General features: G+C 39.3%; 1 protein-coding gene across 2 annotated transcripts in view; it reads left to right on the top strand.

Annotated features, from left to right (window-relative positions):
* The window catches only part of LOC126470467 (fibulin-1-like), a 660,942-nt gene that overhangs the window by 455,170 nt on the left and 189,138 nt on the right, over nt 1-16,634 (top strand). Inside the window, exon 15 of one of the 2 annotated variants that reach the window (XM_050098327.1) lies at nt 685-852. The exons of the other annotated variant lie outside the window; for it this stretch is intronic. Coding sequence (XP_049954284.1) covers nt 685-852 — 168 coding nt within the window. The remainder of the gene's footprint in view (nt 1-684; nt 853-16,634) is intronic. 2 annotated transcript variants of the gene reach the window in all.

The following is a 16,634-nucleotide window of genomic DNA, read 5'->3' on the forward strand; positions in this document are numbered from 1 at the left end:
GTGTGGAAAAAAAAGAAAACTATTTATATAGCTTTCGAACTCTTGCTTGGATGGGTGTATGCATTTGGTTGTCTGTGTGGTTGTGCATGAGTATTCACTTCCACGAAAGAAAAAGGAAGAGCTTGAAAGCTAATATGAATAGTGAGTGGTTATTTATTTTACATATTGTTCCACCCAGAAAAAAAGTTCCTTTTTTCATGATCAAAAATTACATACGGCCCACAGATGTAAGACAGGGAATGAGGATTCTCCATAAATTCGAAACTAAATGCAAAATGTTATGTTAGTTACTCCTCCTATGAATTAAAGGAATGTTTGGATGTCATGTTTGGAAAGCTTTGATCTTTGTGAGAAACAATGTTCACTGTAAATAAGTCTCTGTTCATAAAGTACATGAAAACTTTACCCCTTCAGCACTTTTTGTAGCTGTTTAGTAATAAATGGAATATAAAAACTGTCATTAAAAAATAACATGAGCTGCCGCTTTGTGACAATGATAGTTACTGAATCCAGCGGTAGCATGTTATCATGGTTTCATCTCCATGGTAATCTATATTTTGATTTATTACACATTCCTTAGGGTTCTCCCCAATGATGGGCTCTACTGCATAGTATACACAAATAAATTTACAATAATACTTTCAAGTTCAATAGTTTATTATATTTGTTATAACATTTTTCCAGATGTGGATGAATGTGCTGTAAGCCCAAATATTTGTGACAGAAGGTATTCAGTCTGTGTCAACACAGAAGGTGCTTACTATTGCCAGAATTTACCAAACAAACCAAGTCCCCGTTACAACCAATGCATTCCAGGATACAGATGGGATGTTAAGCTGCACATGTGTGTAGGTAAGCAAAGTTATAAACATGAGGTATACACTAATGAAAGAGCTGAATGTAAACTTACATTTTACAGCTAGTTCTTGTGGGTATATGAAATAATTGGTAAACATTATTGGTAAGAAGTATTATTGAAATTCATTTTGCTAGAGAGAAGTATGTATTTCATTTTGAGTTTATTACCAACATTCATTTTAAAAAACTGTTAAACATTTTCAGTAGTTGGTGCTCCACAGCTTGCAGATGTTTATTGAAAATGATGTTGTACTACTATCAGCTACAATGAAAATCTTTGTTATTGCTTTATAGCCATTGTGGATGATGAATTGAAACTGTGATTTAAATTGGTGGTTATGTTTGTGGAATTGCAACCAGTCACATTTTGAAATTGATATGTATTTTACCCTTAACCAGTTTCCTTGAGCCTGCAGACTTTTTAATTTCATAAACATTTTCTTAACTAAATTTCCATTATTTCTGCTGGCTCCATAGCTTCCATAGTTCTAGCATCTAGCTGCACTTGATCCAAAATATTATGTTCTTGTAATACCTGCATCAGATTGTGAACCTACAGTGGCTGAAAAACTAGTTAATGGGGCAATAAATTGTATCAGATTCAAAAACAATGGCTGGTTTCATGCTATACCTACATAACCACCAGTTAATTATTTCTATCAATTTTTATTTTTACTAATCATCATTAGCCACAAGCTCTTTTTCTGTGACAGTATTTGTCTGAAAACACACACACACACACACACACACACACACACACACACATACACACACACACATGCACAATATGATTGACTTCACTCTACATAATGTTGAAACATACTCGTTACAGCATTATTCAAAAGATAGAACTTACATGTTGTTCAGAAGACCCATGTATCAATAATATAGTAGTACAACACATCCAACCTCTGGAGTCTTATTAACTTTGGAGCAGCATCAGTATTAGATGTCTGAATGACAACTTCATGCACCATTATATTACTGGCATGTTGGATTTTCTGAACAATGATTCAATGCTGTGTCTTGAGTTTTGTTGCCCAGTTCATATTGTTCATGTTATGAAGAGCACATCATGTATGTATCAACACAAAGGACTAAGTCTAATCAAGACTTAAAACTGAGCTATAAGCAATATCACATAATTCTTCAGCATGTCTTCAAAAACGGAAAAACTATATACTATACACACAAAAAATTCAAAATATCAATATGAAATAAATAAATTTGGCAAGGTAAATGGTACTGAACTCCCAAATGACATTAGTAGTGTGACAGATGATAAAAAATTAAAGCCATTGGATACTAAATTCAATTAATTTTTCCTTAAAGTAACTGAAAACACAGAGACAAAGAACTGTCCACTTAAAGCAGATCCAATAAACTACTTAGACACATAATGTATACTCCACCATTAGATATCTGTTTTGGCAAGCCATGAATTAGAGGGACCACAAAAATCAATAGATCACCAGAAACTAGTAACTTAACTGTCTATGATGGTATCTCAGCTAAAGTAATGAAATCTAGAGCTGACTTGACAGCACCACTCTTGAATTATGTTTGTAATCAGTAGAAGGGTCAGAATGTATTTCCTGAAAGATTGAAATATGCCACAGTAACAGCAATATACAAAAGAGCAACTAACCTTTAATTACAGGTAAATCTCACTCCTTCTTAGAAATTGTGCGAAAGTAACTTACAACAGAATACTGAACCATTTTTCTGAAATTAATCTTTCAGCAACTGCTCAGTGTGGATTACATAAAGGCTTCTCTTCTTAGAATGCAATATAAGTTACTGTTTGTGGAAGTTGCAACATCTACAAGGAATGGTCTGAATCATTCCACACATGGAGGATGTGTAGAACAGTGGAACCATAAAAGTTATTAAGCTTCCAGAGAACTGGCCTGGATATAAGCGTAAGAGCTTTTCATGATTTGGCAGGTCAGTGCTATGTCATGCTCAGTTGGGGACATGAAGTGGAAATATGCAAGCAAATGCCAGTATGTCTTAGTGATGACAGAATATGCAATATCAGCATGTGAGTGAGTTCAAAGAGGAGAGAATGATTGATCCCCAGGAAATGTGCTTGTCATACATTAACAGTGAGGCTCATACAGGGTGAGTTGCTACAACCTCGATTCATGTGTGGGACCAGTGGATTGAAGAGGATAGTATACAGTGACAAGCAAGCACCGGACCACACAAAGTGCCCTCAGTACAGGATGACCATCATCTTGTCCCCATGGCCAAGAAAACAGTGTTGGCTAAACATTAGAGCACTTCAATGGGTGTGGACATGTCTGCGTCAACAGTTTCATGTCATCTACTGTGGGCTTGGTTGTTGGTATGCATTAGAGTGCTGCAACATTCAATGTTTGACTGGTCACAGCTCGTCTGTTGACGGGGAGACTGAGCCGCTCGTTTCTGGCCCCACACGACTTGGCTCGGTCATGTACTTGCCCCATGTCTATTGTCCGGATTTCGGACATGCGGATAACCGAGCATGACCGGTCACCACTCGCCTCACCCCGGCTTGCTGCACTGTACTGTACAAATCCAATGCCTCTCTGTCTGTCTGTCTGTCTCTCTCTCTCTCTCTCTCTCTCTCTCTCTCTCTCTCTCTCTCTCTCTCTCTCTCTCTCTCTCTCTCATGCACACGCACACGCACACGCACACACACACATACACACACACACAAACACACGCATGCACACAATGTATTTATCTCTGTCACTCTCTCTTTTAATAGAAAAGTAACGTTTTCAAGAATGAGTACGTGACACAGCTAAATTCATAAAGCACTTGGAAAGTAAAATGATATTTCAATACGATCACGGATAGAAGATGTAGCAGTTTTATGTCTGGAAGCGATCACAGTCTTCTCACAAATGGAAGTCTAGGCTCAATTTTTAATCCTTTGTACCTCCTGTTAAAAAATACATATCTGTTAGTACACATCAATTACGCTAGTTAATTATAAATCTATTGGGTATCGTAACAAACCAGTGCTTTTAACTGCAGTAATTACTCACCTGACAGTCAGTGTCATTGACACTGCAAATTTGTTGCAGTTTGTGAAACCAAAGAACTAACTGGACTGTCAGTTCTTTTTCGCCTTCTAATTCATCTGTGGCCTCTTTAAATGGTCTCAGAAAATGTGCAATTTTTCGTGCAAGCTCATTACCATATCCCTGCAATCTGTAAGCAGAGTCCTTTTCCATCAGCAAACAGCAACTTTGTTATACTGAGTGTGTAAGGATTCCAGCATAGTGTACAAGCTGTTCCAGCATGTGCAGACCTCTTGCTTCAATGATTATTTCAAAGATGAGCAGAGGCCACTTTTTTAATGTACCTTACAATGCATTTTGCAGTATTTATTGTTGATGCGATGTTCGTGGCATGATTTAACAAGAAGTTATCTTCATCAAAAGTATGGCTAAGTGCTGTGTTTATACAATGAGCAACACAAGGAATCCTTTCGTGATTTTCCAAAGCTTTTATTACATTGGCAACCTGGTTGGAGACAAAAACAAAACTGTGCAACATGTGTGGCAAAATGTCCCAATCAGCCATCCTCTTTTCAATTTATGTCATAATATTTATTCCCGTCTTCTTAACGTCAGGGAATTTTGTTGTAAATAAAACATTGTTCACAAGACACCAATCTGTGTTAATGCAATGTGTTGTAAGCATCAAATAGTGCTCCTGATTATGCGAATCAGTCCACATATCAACTGTTGCAGCACTTGTTTTATTAATAACTTCCGCAATAACAGAAGGCATTATGCTGTTTCGGATTGGATCTGCTTGTTCTTTGACATGTCTGCGTATAGTAGAGGGATGTGGCATGACATCTGCCATGTCAACTTCTCCAAAATGCTCACCTAGATATATTAATTATTGGCCTAGTTCTCTGAAACCTTCACCGGAAACAGCATTAAAAGGTCTCATATCTTTAGTACACATTGCAACACACTTTGCTGTAATACTATTTTTTATTACTGGTGGTATCCCTGAAGGAGCTGTATCTTTGTGAGGTTTCCTGCAACTGTGTTTCTTTAAATGAGTAGTTCCCAACTGGAAACACAATAATATGGAGCAGTTTATGCACAATATGTACCCAGTAGATGCACTGTTTTTGTCTACAACCAGCAGAAATGTACTCCATACTTGGCTTTTTAGACCTTCCCGTTCCTTCAGTGTGTAAACACTGGCTTCAATCTTAGGTCTTACTGCACTAGCTCCCTCACGCTGCATGATTACAGAGAGAGACACACCCCAAATGAGAAGCTGGCTGCAGTCTCACACGGATAATGACACGTGTAATGTGTTTGAAGTTACGTGCTATGTATTCAGTCTAGGTCACTAGAACTAGTGCAGGCAGCCTATCCATTTAGGGTGTGCTCGTCCCATCTCGTATTTTGTGCTCGCGTACTCAGTCATGCAGGACTCTAGTATGCATGCCATTGAATCTGCGTATAGTAGAGGGATGTGGCATGACATCTGCCATGTTCACAAGACACCAATCTGTGTTAATGCAATGTGTTGTAAGTGTCAACTTCAATGGCCAGTTATAACTTTTCCTACAGTGATAGCTGCATAGGTGTTAGATGCTGCCATGGTGAATGCAATCTGACAGATTGCATCATTAAGTGGCATAGGAAAAACTCTAAGTTCAATAGCTTATGGAACAACTAGCTGCAACATGTCATCTCACCTCATACCTACTGAGGGCAATCTGAACAGCAACTGCAGCATCAGAGAGGTTTTAGAGCCTTAAGCACTGAGATGGATGCATGCAGCTTGAAATGCCATATTTCAGCAGGACAGTGCCCAGCCACATGGGGCAAGGAATATGCAAGCCTTTTTCAAAGAGCTTCTGACCCAATGTTGATGCTTTGTGGATGTGCCTACAAATGTACCCCTGCAGTATATCCAGGCCCTCTTCATTCCATGCTGTTATGACAAGAGCCTCTGATTGCAGTACATGGTGGCTTCATACCATATTGAATTCTCACTGTTAGTGAAGTTCTGTTCTGCTAATCATTTGTGTATTGTCATATCCCTAATCTGTGAAATAAATTTAATTGGAAACATGTCTCCTTCTTGGTGTTCTAGCTTTCACAAACATTTGTGGTATTTTCTGTGATTTTGCTGTGGCTATGACTATAGATCATAAAATTTTGCTGGGGAAACTAAAATGATGTGGCATTGAAGGCTTTCCCCCTTGCACTGATGGAGTCATATCTTAACAACTGAAAACAAAGGGTCAAATTAGCAAATATTCCAACAAGCATAACATTAAATTCAGAGTGGGGAAACATTAAAAATTGTGTGGCACAAAGTTTAGTGCTTGTCCTGCTCCTGTTCTTGGGCTACATAAATGATTTACCAGAGGGCTTGGAAGATTCTTCAAAACTTGTAATGTTTGCTGATTACACAAGTATGTTGCTAAAGGTGCAAACAGAACCATAGCACACACAGGCAGGAGAATAATGGAACAGGCTTACAAATGCTTCACAGCCAGCACTGTAACCCTTAATATGGCAAAAACTTGTATTATGAAATTCCAACCAAAGAAACGTTACTTATATGTACCAGATGTAGGTATCGGGGGCACACACTTTGAGTCTTCATGTGTGAAGTTCCTGATTGGTTAATAAACTAAGGTGCCACCAGCTTGTGGATATGTTAACCAAAAAACACAGTTCTACCTTAAGAAATCTCACTGACTTTGTTGACTTGCAAACAACATTGCAAGCATACTTCACACACTTTCACTGAATTTTGTCTGATGGCATAATCAGGGACCTGAAAATGTTGCATCTGTTTTTTGCAAAACTAGCATATGTTTCTTGGCAAAATTAATTTTTAAGCAAATGATTTGAGATACCAGTTTAGAAGGTTACCATGCTACATGCCTGAAGATGAATCCTTATGTTATGAAATGGATCAGTGGAGAAAAAAATACTAATAAAGTAGAATAAGTAATGAAACATCCTGACAGATTAAAACTGTGTGCCCGACCGAGACTCGAACTTGGGACCTTTGCCTTTCGCGGGCAAGTGCGCTACCGAAGCAAAACTCACGCCCGGTACTCACAGCTTTACTTCTGTCAGTATCTCATCTCCCACCTTCCAAACTTTACAGAAGCTCTCCTGCGAAACTTGCAGAACTAGCACTCCTGAAAGAAAGGATACTGCGGAGACATGGCTTATCCACAGCCTGGGGGATGGTTCCAGAATGAGATTTTCACTCTGCAGCAGAGTGTGCACTGATATGAAACATCCTGGAAGTTTCGCAGGAGAGCTTCTGTAAAGTTTGGAAGGTGGGAGACGAGATACTGGCAGAAGTAAAGCTGTGAGTACCGGACATGAGTCGTGCTTCGGTGGCTTCATTGGTAGAGCACTTGCCCGCGAAAGGCAAAGGTCCCGAGTTCGAGTCTAGGTCAGGCACACAGTTTTAATCTGCCAGGATGTTTCATATCAGTGCACACTCCGCTGCAGAGTGAAAATCTCATTCTGGAAACATCCCCCAGGCTGTGGCTAAGCCATGTCTCCGCAGTATCTTTTCTTTCAGGAGTGCTAGTTCTGCAAGTTTCACAGGAGAGCTTCTGTAAAGTTTGGAAGGTGGGAGACGAGATGCTGGCAGAAGTAAAGCTGTGAGTACCGGGTGTGGGTCATGCTTCGGTAGCTCAGTTGGTAGAGCACTTGCCCGCAAAAGGCAAACGTCTCGAGTTCAAGTCTCGGTCGGGCACACAGTTTTAATCTGCCAGGATGTTTCATATCAGTGCACACTCCGCTGCAGAGTGAAAATCTCATTCTGGAAACATCCCCCAGGCTGTGGCTAAGCCATGTCTCCGCAGTATCTTTTCTTTCAGGAGTGCTAGTTCTGCAAGTTTCACAGGAGAGCTTCTGTAAAGTTTGGAAGGTGGGAGACGAGATGCTGGCAGAAGTAAAGCTGTGAGTACCGGGTGTGGGTCATGCTTCGGTAGCTCAGTTGGTAGAGCACTTGCCCGCAAAAGGCAAAGGTCTCGAGTTCAAGTCTCGGTCGGGCACACAGTTTTAATCTGCCAGGATGTTTCATATCAGTGCACACTCTGCTGCAGAGTGAAAATCTCATTCTGGAAACATCCCCCAGGCTGTGGCGAAGCCATGTCTCCGCAGTATTCTTTCTTTCAGGAGTGCTAGTTCTGCAAGTTTCGCACGAGAGCTTCTGTAAAGTTTGGAAGGTGGGAGACGAGATACTGGCAGAAGTAAAGCTGTGAGTACCGGGTGTGAGTCGTGCTTCGGTAGCTCAGTTGGTAGAGCACTTGCCCGCGAAAGGCAAAGGACCCAAGTTCGAGTCTCAGTCAGGCACACAGTTTTAATCTGCCAGGATGTTTCATATCAGTGCACACTCCACTGCAGAGTGAAAATCTCATTCTGGAAACATCCCCCAGGCTGTGGCTAAGCCATGTCTCCGCAGTATCCTTTCTTTCAGGAGTGCTAGTTCTGCAAGTTTCGCAGCAGAGCTTCTGTAATGTTTGGAAGGTGGGAGACGAGATACTGGCAGAAGTAAAGCTGTGAGTACCGGGCGTGAGTCGTGCTTTGGTAGCTTAGTTGGTAGAGCACTTGCCCGCGAAAGGCAAAGGTCCCGAGTTTGAGTCTCGGTCGGGCACACAGTTTTAATCTGCCAGGATGTTTCATATCAGTGCCCACTCTGCTGCAGAGTGAAAATCTCATTCTGGAGAATAAGTAATTTTTATTCTCCATGATAAGACCTTTGTGATTGGAATATTTGCTTTTGCAAAAACTTTGACAATTTTTCTCTGACAAGGTCTTTGCTTGTTTTCTTCTTTTGGCTGTATTTAAGAATTCAATGCATTATTGTTTCTGTTGAGATGCTGCAGCATTTCTTGCCCAATGAAGAGTGTTTTTTTCTGATTTAGATTGTTCCTTGGTATTATCTTTATTTTTCCAGCCAGTTCAATTATTAAATAACCTGCAGAATACTGATTTTGAATCTGTAGCATAAATGGCCTGACTAGTATATCACAGAGCCCTTGTTGGACATTCGCAGCCAGCTGACCCATACTTGACAATGCTATAGAGAGAACTGACAAGGTTACTTAATTGTAGACATGGAACTGAACATAATTCAAGCTTTACAGGAAGACACCTGTCATGGTCAAAACATGTTGAGTAGTTTTGTTTTCTGTTTCCTAAAGTGCATTTTTCATGGAGCTGGCAGCATAAACAAATGGAAACTTACCAATGTAAACTACTCAGGGAGGGGCGGAGGGGGGTGGGGAGGTGGGTGTGGGGGGGGGGGGGGGACTTGCTGAGTTTCATAGCATAGTAAATGAAGTAGTTAAAGCCTGCCTTCTACCAGTATATTACACAATCATACTTTAAATCATTCCACATCTAAGACTGGTACATTAAAGTGTCTGCATTACACCAGCATTACCAAACATACCCGTTCCTTTATTGTAAAATGCTAAGTCCCACAGCTGGGTCCTATGTTGCTGTACTAGACATCTACACTGAGGTGATGAAAGTCATGGGACAGCAGTATGCACATATGCAGATAGCAATAGTATCGGATACATAAGTTATAAAAGGTCAGTGCATTGGTGGAGCTGTCTTTTATTCTCTCAGGTGATTCATGTGAAAAGGTTTACAACATGATTATGGACATATGACACGAATTAACAGACTTTGAACATGAAATGGTAGTTGGAGCTAGATGCATGGAACATTCCATTTCAGAAATCATTAGGGAATTCAATATTCAGAGATCCACAGTGTCAAGAGTGTGCCGAGAATACCAGACTTCAGGCATTACCTCTCACTACAGACAACGCAGTGGCCAGCAGCCTTCACTTAATGGGTTTGCGTAGAGTTACCCATGCCGACAGACAGTTAACACTATGTAAAGTAACCACAGAAACCAATGTCAGATGTACAGCGAACACGTCCTTTAGGACAAAGTGACAAAATTTGGCATTAGTGGTCTATGGCACCAGACAACTAATGCAAGTGCCTTTACTAGCAGCATGACACCACCAGCAGCATCTCTCCTGGACTTGTGATCATATTGGTTAGACCATAGATGACTGGAAAGCTGTGACCTAGTTGGTTGAGTTCCAATTTCAGTTGGTAATAGGTGATGGTAGGGTTTGAGCATGCTGTATACCCTGTGAAACCATGGACCCAAGTTGTCAACAGGACACTGTGTGAGCTGTTAGTGTCTCCATAATGGTATGGACTGTGTTTACATGGACTGGATTGGGTCTTCTGGTCCAACTGAACCAATGATTGACTCGAAATGGTTATAATCGGCTACTTGGGGACCATTTGAAGCCATTCTTGGACTTTATGTTCCCAAACAATGATGGAATTTTTATGGATGACAATGTGCCATGTCACAATTGTTTGTAGTTGGTTTGAAGAACATTCTGGACAGTTCAGGTGAATGATTTGGCCACCTAGATTGCCTGTCATGAATTCCATTGAACATTAATGTCACATAATAGAGAAGTCAGCCATGCACAAAATCCTCCACCAGAAAAATTTTTGCTGTTGTGGATGCCTGTAGAGGCAGCATGGCTGAATATTTCTGTAGGAGACTTCCAGTGACTTGTTGAGTCCGTGCCACATTGATTTGCTGCACTATGCTGGGCTAAAGGATGCCCAAAACAATATTAGAAGATATCCATGACTTTTGTCACCTCATTGTATCTTATAGAGACTGTCAACAACTGATGTGACACCAGTGCATAACTTACAATCAGACTGATATGTCGTTGTGTTCATGCACAGGGGTGCTCTTTACTTTGCAGTGCACTCTTATGCACATACTCTATCCAAACTGGGCTTCACAAGAAGTTGTGCTGTAGCAGGAACTGTTAATTTATTATTTTTTTGATAGTGATATGCAGAAAATTAACCTATTTTGAACTATCTCTTACAAAACAGATCATCTGGATACAATTCAATATAAAATAGTATTTGTCAGGTAGTTTTTCATTTAGTCATGTTTATCACAAATGAGAATGTTTCATATTCTGAGACATAACCTTCTGGAGCTTTGCAGCTAAGGTGAGACAAGTGCAATAAGAATATTTTGCTAAGTTGATAACTGAACGTTTCGAAGAATCCTCCTCAGGAACCTAGAGATTCTTGCTCTTAAAATGCCAATAAATATACTCTCCAATGGCATTTGTGGCTATCGAAAAGAGTGAATTTAGGATGAACTCAGTAATTCACAATATTAGAAGTTGAAATACTAGAAGTATAAATAATTTCCATACAGACCATGCATCCCTGTCTGAGGTTCAGAATGGAGTTCTTTTTTAAATCTTTTATTTATTTATTTTATTTTGGTGTGAAAACCCATATCAGGTTGCCAGGAGATAAGGCAAGAAATTGAAAATCCCCAATTACTTAAACACAGATTAAAATAATTGCTCATCAACCATTCCTTCTACAATATATTTGAATATTTAGACTCAGGAATGTAAATTCTATGATCTTAAATATCTTTATCACATAGATCCTCAGTATATATTGGTCTGTGTAAAGTTAAAATGCTTTGTTTCAAGTATTAGATGATAACATCAGCTGAGTAGTACTTTTTCCAATGTAGCATTTTTTTTACATATATGAAATAATGTAAAAGTAATTACCATAATCATAATTTTGACTAGATTAGTGCTTGTCATAATTTGTTGTTAGTATCCTTTACAGAAGTACCCAGCAGTGATTGATTCTGTATGTTAATATACGAGGGTTATTCCAAAAGTAAGATCCGGTTATAAAAAAAAAAATCAAAACTAAAATGTTTTTTCAAAACAATTGTTTTATTTACATTCCGTACATCTTTATCTATTTTTCTACATAACTTCCATAATTATTTAAACATTTGTCACATCGTTCAACAAGCTTTTGAATGCCCATGTTATAGAAATTGGCCGCCTGTGACGATAACCAGTCCTTAACTGCTTCTTTCACTTCATCATCTGTGTCGAAGCGCTTGCCGCCGAGAAACTCCTTTAAGTAACGGAACAGGTGGAAATCACTTGGCGCCAGGTCCGGACTGTAAGGAGGATGGTCCATCTGTTCCCATCTAAATTTCTTGATCAGAGCTTGCGTTTCATTTGCAGTGTGGGGTCTGGCATTGTCATGCAACAACAAGATTCCAGACGACAAAAGACCACGTCGCTTATTCTGGATTGCACGTCGAAGTTTAGTCAGGGTAGCGCAGTAGGTGGCTTTATTAATCATTGTTCCTCTCTCCATAAAGTCGACTAACAATACTCCACGTCTATCCCAGAACACAGTCGCCATAACCTTACGTGTTGAGATTGTCTGCTTTGCCTTGACCTTGACTGGCGATGACGTGTGACGCCATTGCATTGACTGACGTTTAGACTCTGGAGTGATGTGAGAAACCCATGTCTCATCCCCTGTGACAACATTGTCTAAAAGACTGTCACCTTCCTTATGATATCGCTCCAAAAAATCAAGAGCAAAAGCCATTCTTTTCATTCGTTGGGGCTCAGTAAGCAGCCTGGGAACCCAACAGGCACACAATTTGTGAAACTTCAAATGTTCAGACACAATTCTGTACAAAGTTGTTCTACTCACATTCGGAAAATGCATGTCTACGACTGTAATAGTGAATCGGCGATCTTCACGAATTTTTTTGTCAACCGCATTGACCAAATCGTCTGAAATCACTGATGGTCGGCCACACCGTAGTTCATCGTGCACATTATCCCGTCCTTCATTAAAAGCTCGCACCCACTTGCGCACTTTACTGTCGCTCATTATGTTAGGACCGTACACTTCAGTAATCTGCTGATGGATTTCCGCCGCTGAATTGTTTCTTGCAGACAAAAACCGTATCACTGCCCTTACTTCACAATCGGCGGGCTGATCAATTCTCTTAAACATTGTAAAGTGACACTGTGAACTACACTCAGCAACAGTAACAAAGCGAATGGCGGCGTTTGATGCGCAAGGCTTGCCGGGAGTCGGCGCGCATGCGTGTTTTGTCATTGGCGCCAAATTTCAATAGTTACGGCGAATCGGACCTTACTTTTGGAATAACCCTCGTATAACTTGACTTGTTTCACATCCTTGAAGGCTCTCTTTAACGATGGGATTCATGAAACATGATGTATGAATGAAAATGAATGACTGAAAGAGTGAACACAGCCTCTGTAATTGAAAAATGTCGTATGCCTGGTGGTGGTTAGGATGTAGGAACAATCGAAATTCGTAACCATAATAAAAGATTTCAATATCAGGTGTCAGTGGTACAACATGGCATTTAATGCAGGGTTTATACATCCAGTATTGTGAAAAGGATAAATTGCTACTCATCATATGGAAGAGATGTTGAGTTGCAGACAGGCACAACAAAAAGGCAGCTAAGCATGCCTCAGTGGCCAGTGGCTGTGATCATATGTGTGTGAGTCATGCTTGCATGAGTTTGTGTGTGTGTTGTCTACTGTAGAAGAAAGCCTTCTGGCTGAATGTTCACCTGTTAGCAGTCTTTATGTTGTGCCTGACTGCAGCTCAACACCTCCTCTATATGGTGAGTAACAACCTATCCTTTTTATAATATTGTAATTATTCCAGCCTGGATTTTCCATTGTTAGAGCTTACAAATTTGATTTATAGTTTATACATTCATCATCCAGCTATATCTTCATAGCACTGTGGTTCTTAACTTGCTGATTTTATAACTCTTTATTTCCAAATTATATTTTTTGATTGTGTGGCAGCAATATTTATTGTCAGAGGTTATCCATAGTTTTGACCTAAGAAGAATGTGTGATTGGAGGCTTAACCAACCACTCTTTGCAAAACTTTAGGTCATGAAAGTGATTGGCTTCATGAGTATAACTCAAAGTGGGTTTGCCAGTTATGAAAATTAAAAAATTAAGTTATGAGAAATTAATGCAAAGCCACATGCCCTGGTCTCATGAAGAAATACTGTCCCAGTTTTTACTACATTTCATGTGCAGTATTATTTTCATTAATGTCATGCATGATAAAATTAAAGAGAAAAAGTGTAAATGGGATATGAAACAGGAAGTTACTGAATCCACAGGAAACTGTACATGAACTCAACATACACAGATTTTGTGTGTACCTGTGCTGTGTACATCATTCCTACTAACTCATCCTCAGTGTTGTCTCACATCAGTGTACATATGTGTATACACATTTTCTTCTGGTACATTCCTCCATCCTTTCCTCATCTTCTTCCATCTCAGTTCCACATAGTTGCCTTATATCTTCTGATTTCATGTACTCCACTGTAGCCTCATACCTTGCCTCTACTCCTATTGCCTGCTTTTTATGACTAACTTTGTCTGCAGCTTCATCTTCTGTCATTATCAGCCTCCCATTTCTCATATTTCATGGTTACTCATGGGACTTTCAGGGACTTTTCTATAGCACCCACTTCAAAGCTGATAAATACCTGTTCTACTGACAATCATTATGCTGTAACAGAATGGTTCATTTTTTATTTCAATTTTTCCTTGCTATTATTTATTTGCTTTCACATAAGCTCTATATAGCTTGGGATGATTTCTGAATTACTTATCCACTCATACTTTTTCTCTTACATTACAAGACTCCCCCATCTAAATTTGCATTACTTCTCCTGCAGGAAAGGAGCCAAAAGTTAAGATAAGTAAACCTAGAGGAGACAGAAAATAAAATTGAGAGATTAAGTGCTAATAACAAAAGTGGTAATGGCAGAAAATGGCAAGACCTAGGATTTTTACTGTAATCAACTGTAGACAGTAGGATCTTTAAGTGCATATTGCAGTATGGTCAGGAATAGATGAGGAATTAAGCCAGGAGGACATATACATTGAAGACAATGGTTGTGTCATACTTTCCACTAACATGAAGCCCTAGCTAAAATGACGATTACTACTCATGGTTATCCACTGAGGCTACTAAAGTTAGCCTCACAGTATGAATGACTACAATAGACATGTGTGAAATGAAAATGAATTTCATGAAATTCAAGGAAATGAGACAAAATGTATAACCTGTCAGATCTAAGCCTAATTTTTTTTTTTCATGCCTCATTTATGTACCTAATTCCATTTTATCTGGCTGTCAGTTTTTTTGTTTGTTTCATCTTCCTGTTCCCTAATTAATTTCATTCATTTGTAAAGATTTCACCAGCTGCTTTCTTATCTATGCATCTCCCAACTTCTAGCTAAACATCTTTCACTGTCACTTCAAATTTGTTTGCCTTTCAATCATGAGTGATGCATGTTCGGTGGTATTTCTAAAATTTATATTTTATCCAATTACAGGTTATGCCACCCCCTACCCCTAAGCCCCATCCCACTATCTTCTTCAGCATATTCTTGCAACCAGCTCTTACCATTATATCAACAAAGATTATACTCCATATACTATTAGTTGCGATTTTCCTGTTTTGTTGACTTTTTGGTACACAAATTTTTAAAAATATACAATGCAAAATGAAAAGTAGTTATAATTCAGAGGTAGTAAGCCAGTCTCTTATTTTGCATTCTAGCACTAGACCTCTAACAGCCTACCTGTAGATATACAGGGAGAATTACCTAAAACATGCACCCACAAATACTGCAGAAAAGGAAAGTGCTATTGATGTGTGGTTTTCACAGAATGGATTAGTAGTCAGGGGGTCATATTGTTAGCAAATAAATGGATTGAAATAATACTTAAAAAGTTTATTTTTGTGCAATTGTATACTTTTTTAAATGGAAGAGTGTCTACTGACATTAACAATCTAAAAGTAGGGTGAGTTAAGATGTCAGTGGTGTTTGTCATAGGAGTGTGGTGTGAACTGTTTACAATTTTTCAGGTTGTGAAAAGTTTCCAAAGTTACACTTGTTTATGCCATTCAAACTGTGTAGTTGATAGGTATGACGATGTTATGTTTGCTTACAGTGTGCTTGTATTCCTTGAGTGCAATGCAACTTGCTAGTCAGTCTGTGTGTGACAGTTCAAGTAGTAGGTCATGAGTGGACAATGCGATTTACCAATACAGAAAAAGTTGACATCCTCATAGTGTGTGGAGGGTGTAGGAAGAATGCAGTTCATTCTTATCTGATTTATGCATCAATATATCCCAATAGATGTCAATCATCTTGGGAATTTTTATCAACCTCTTCAAACAATCACACAAATATTTTAGTGTAACACCAAGGCAACATAAGAGAAGGAAACAAGTGATGACAGAAGAGGGGGAAATTAATGTTCTTGCTGCTGTTGCAGTTGATCCACATGTTAGCTCTTGTGCAATTGCACGAGGAAGTTGTAGAGTAAGGCAAGTGTCCTAAGCATTCTCCATGGACATAGATTCCACCCCTATCACATCTCTCTCCATCAAGAGCTGAATAGAAATGATTATGATAATCGTGTTAACTTCTGTACATAGACATTAAGACAGGATACTCCAGGTGCATCATGTATCTTGTTTAGTGGTGAAGCTACATTTACCAATCATGGCCAGGTAAACTGCCAAAACATGCACTATTGGTCTGCTGACAATCCCCATTGTCTTCATCAGGTGAAACATCAGTATCCATGGATTGCAAACATGTGGTGTGGGATAGTGAACTATCAGCTCATAAACCCACGTTTCATAGACAGAACACTGAATGTGCACAACTATCACAACTTCCTTCCACAGATGCTAGAAGACATTCCTCTGCAGTCCAAGAGGAACCTGTGGTACCAATATGATAGCTGTCCAGC

This window comes from Schistocerca serialis, chromosome 3, assembly GCF_023864345.2.
Source record: "Schistocerca serialis cubense isolate TAMUIC-IGC-003099 chromosome 3, iqSchSeri2.2, whole genome shotgun sequence".
NCBI classification, from domain to species: domain Eukaryota; kingdom Metazoa; phylum Arthropoda; class Insecta; order Orthoptera; family Acrididae; genus Schistocerca; species Schistocerca serialis.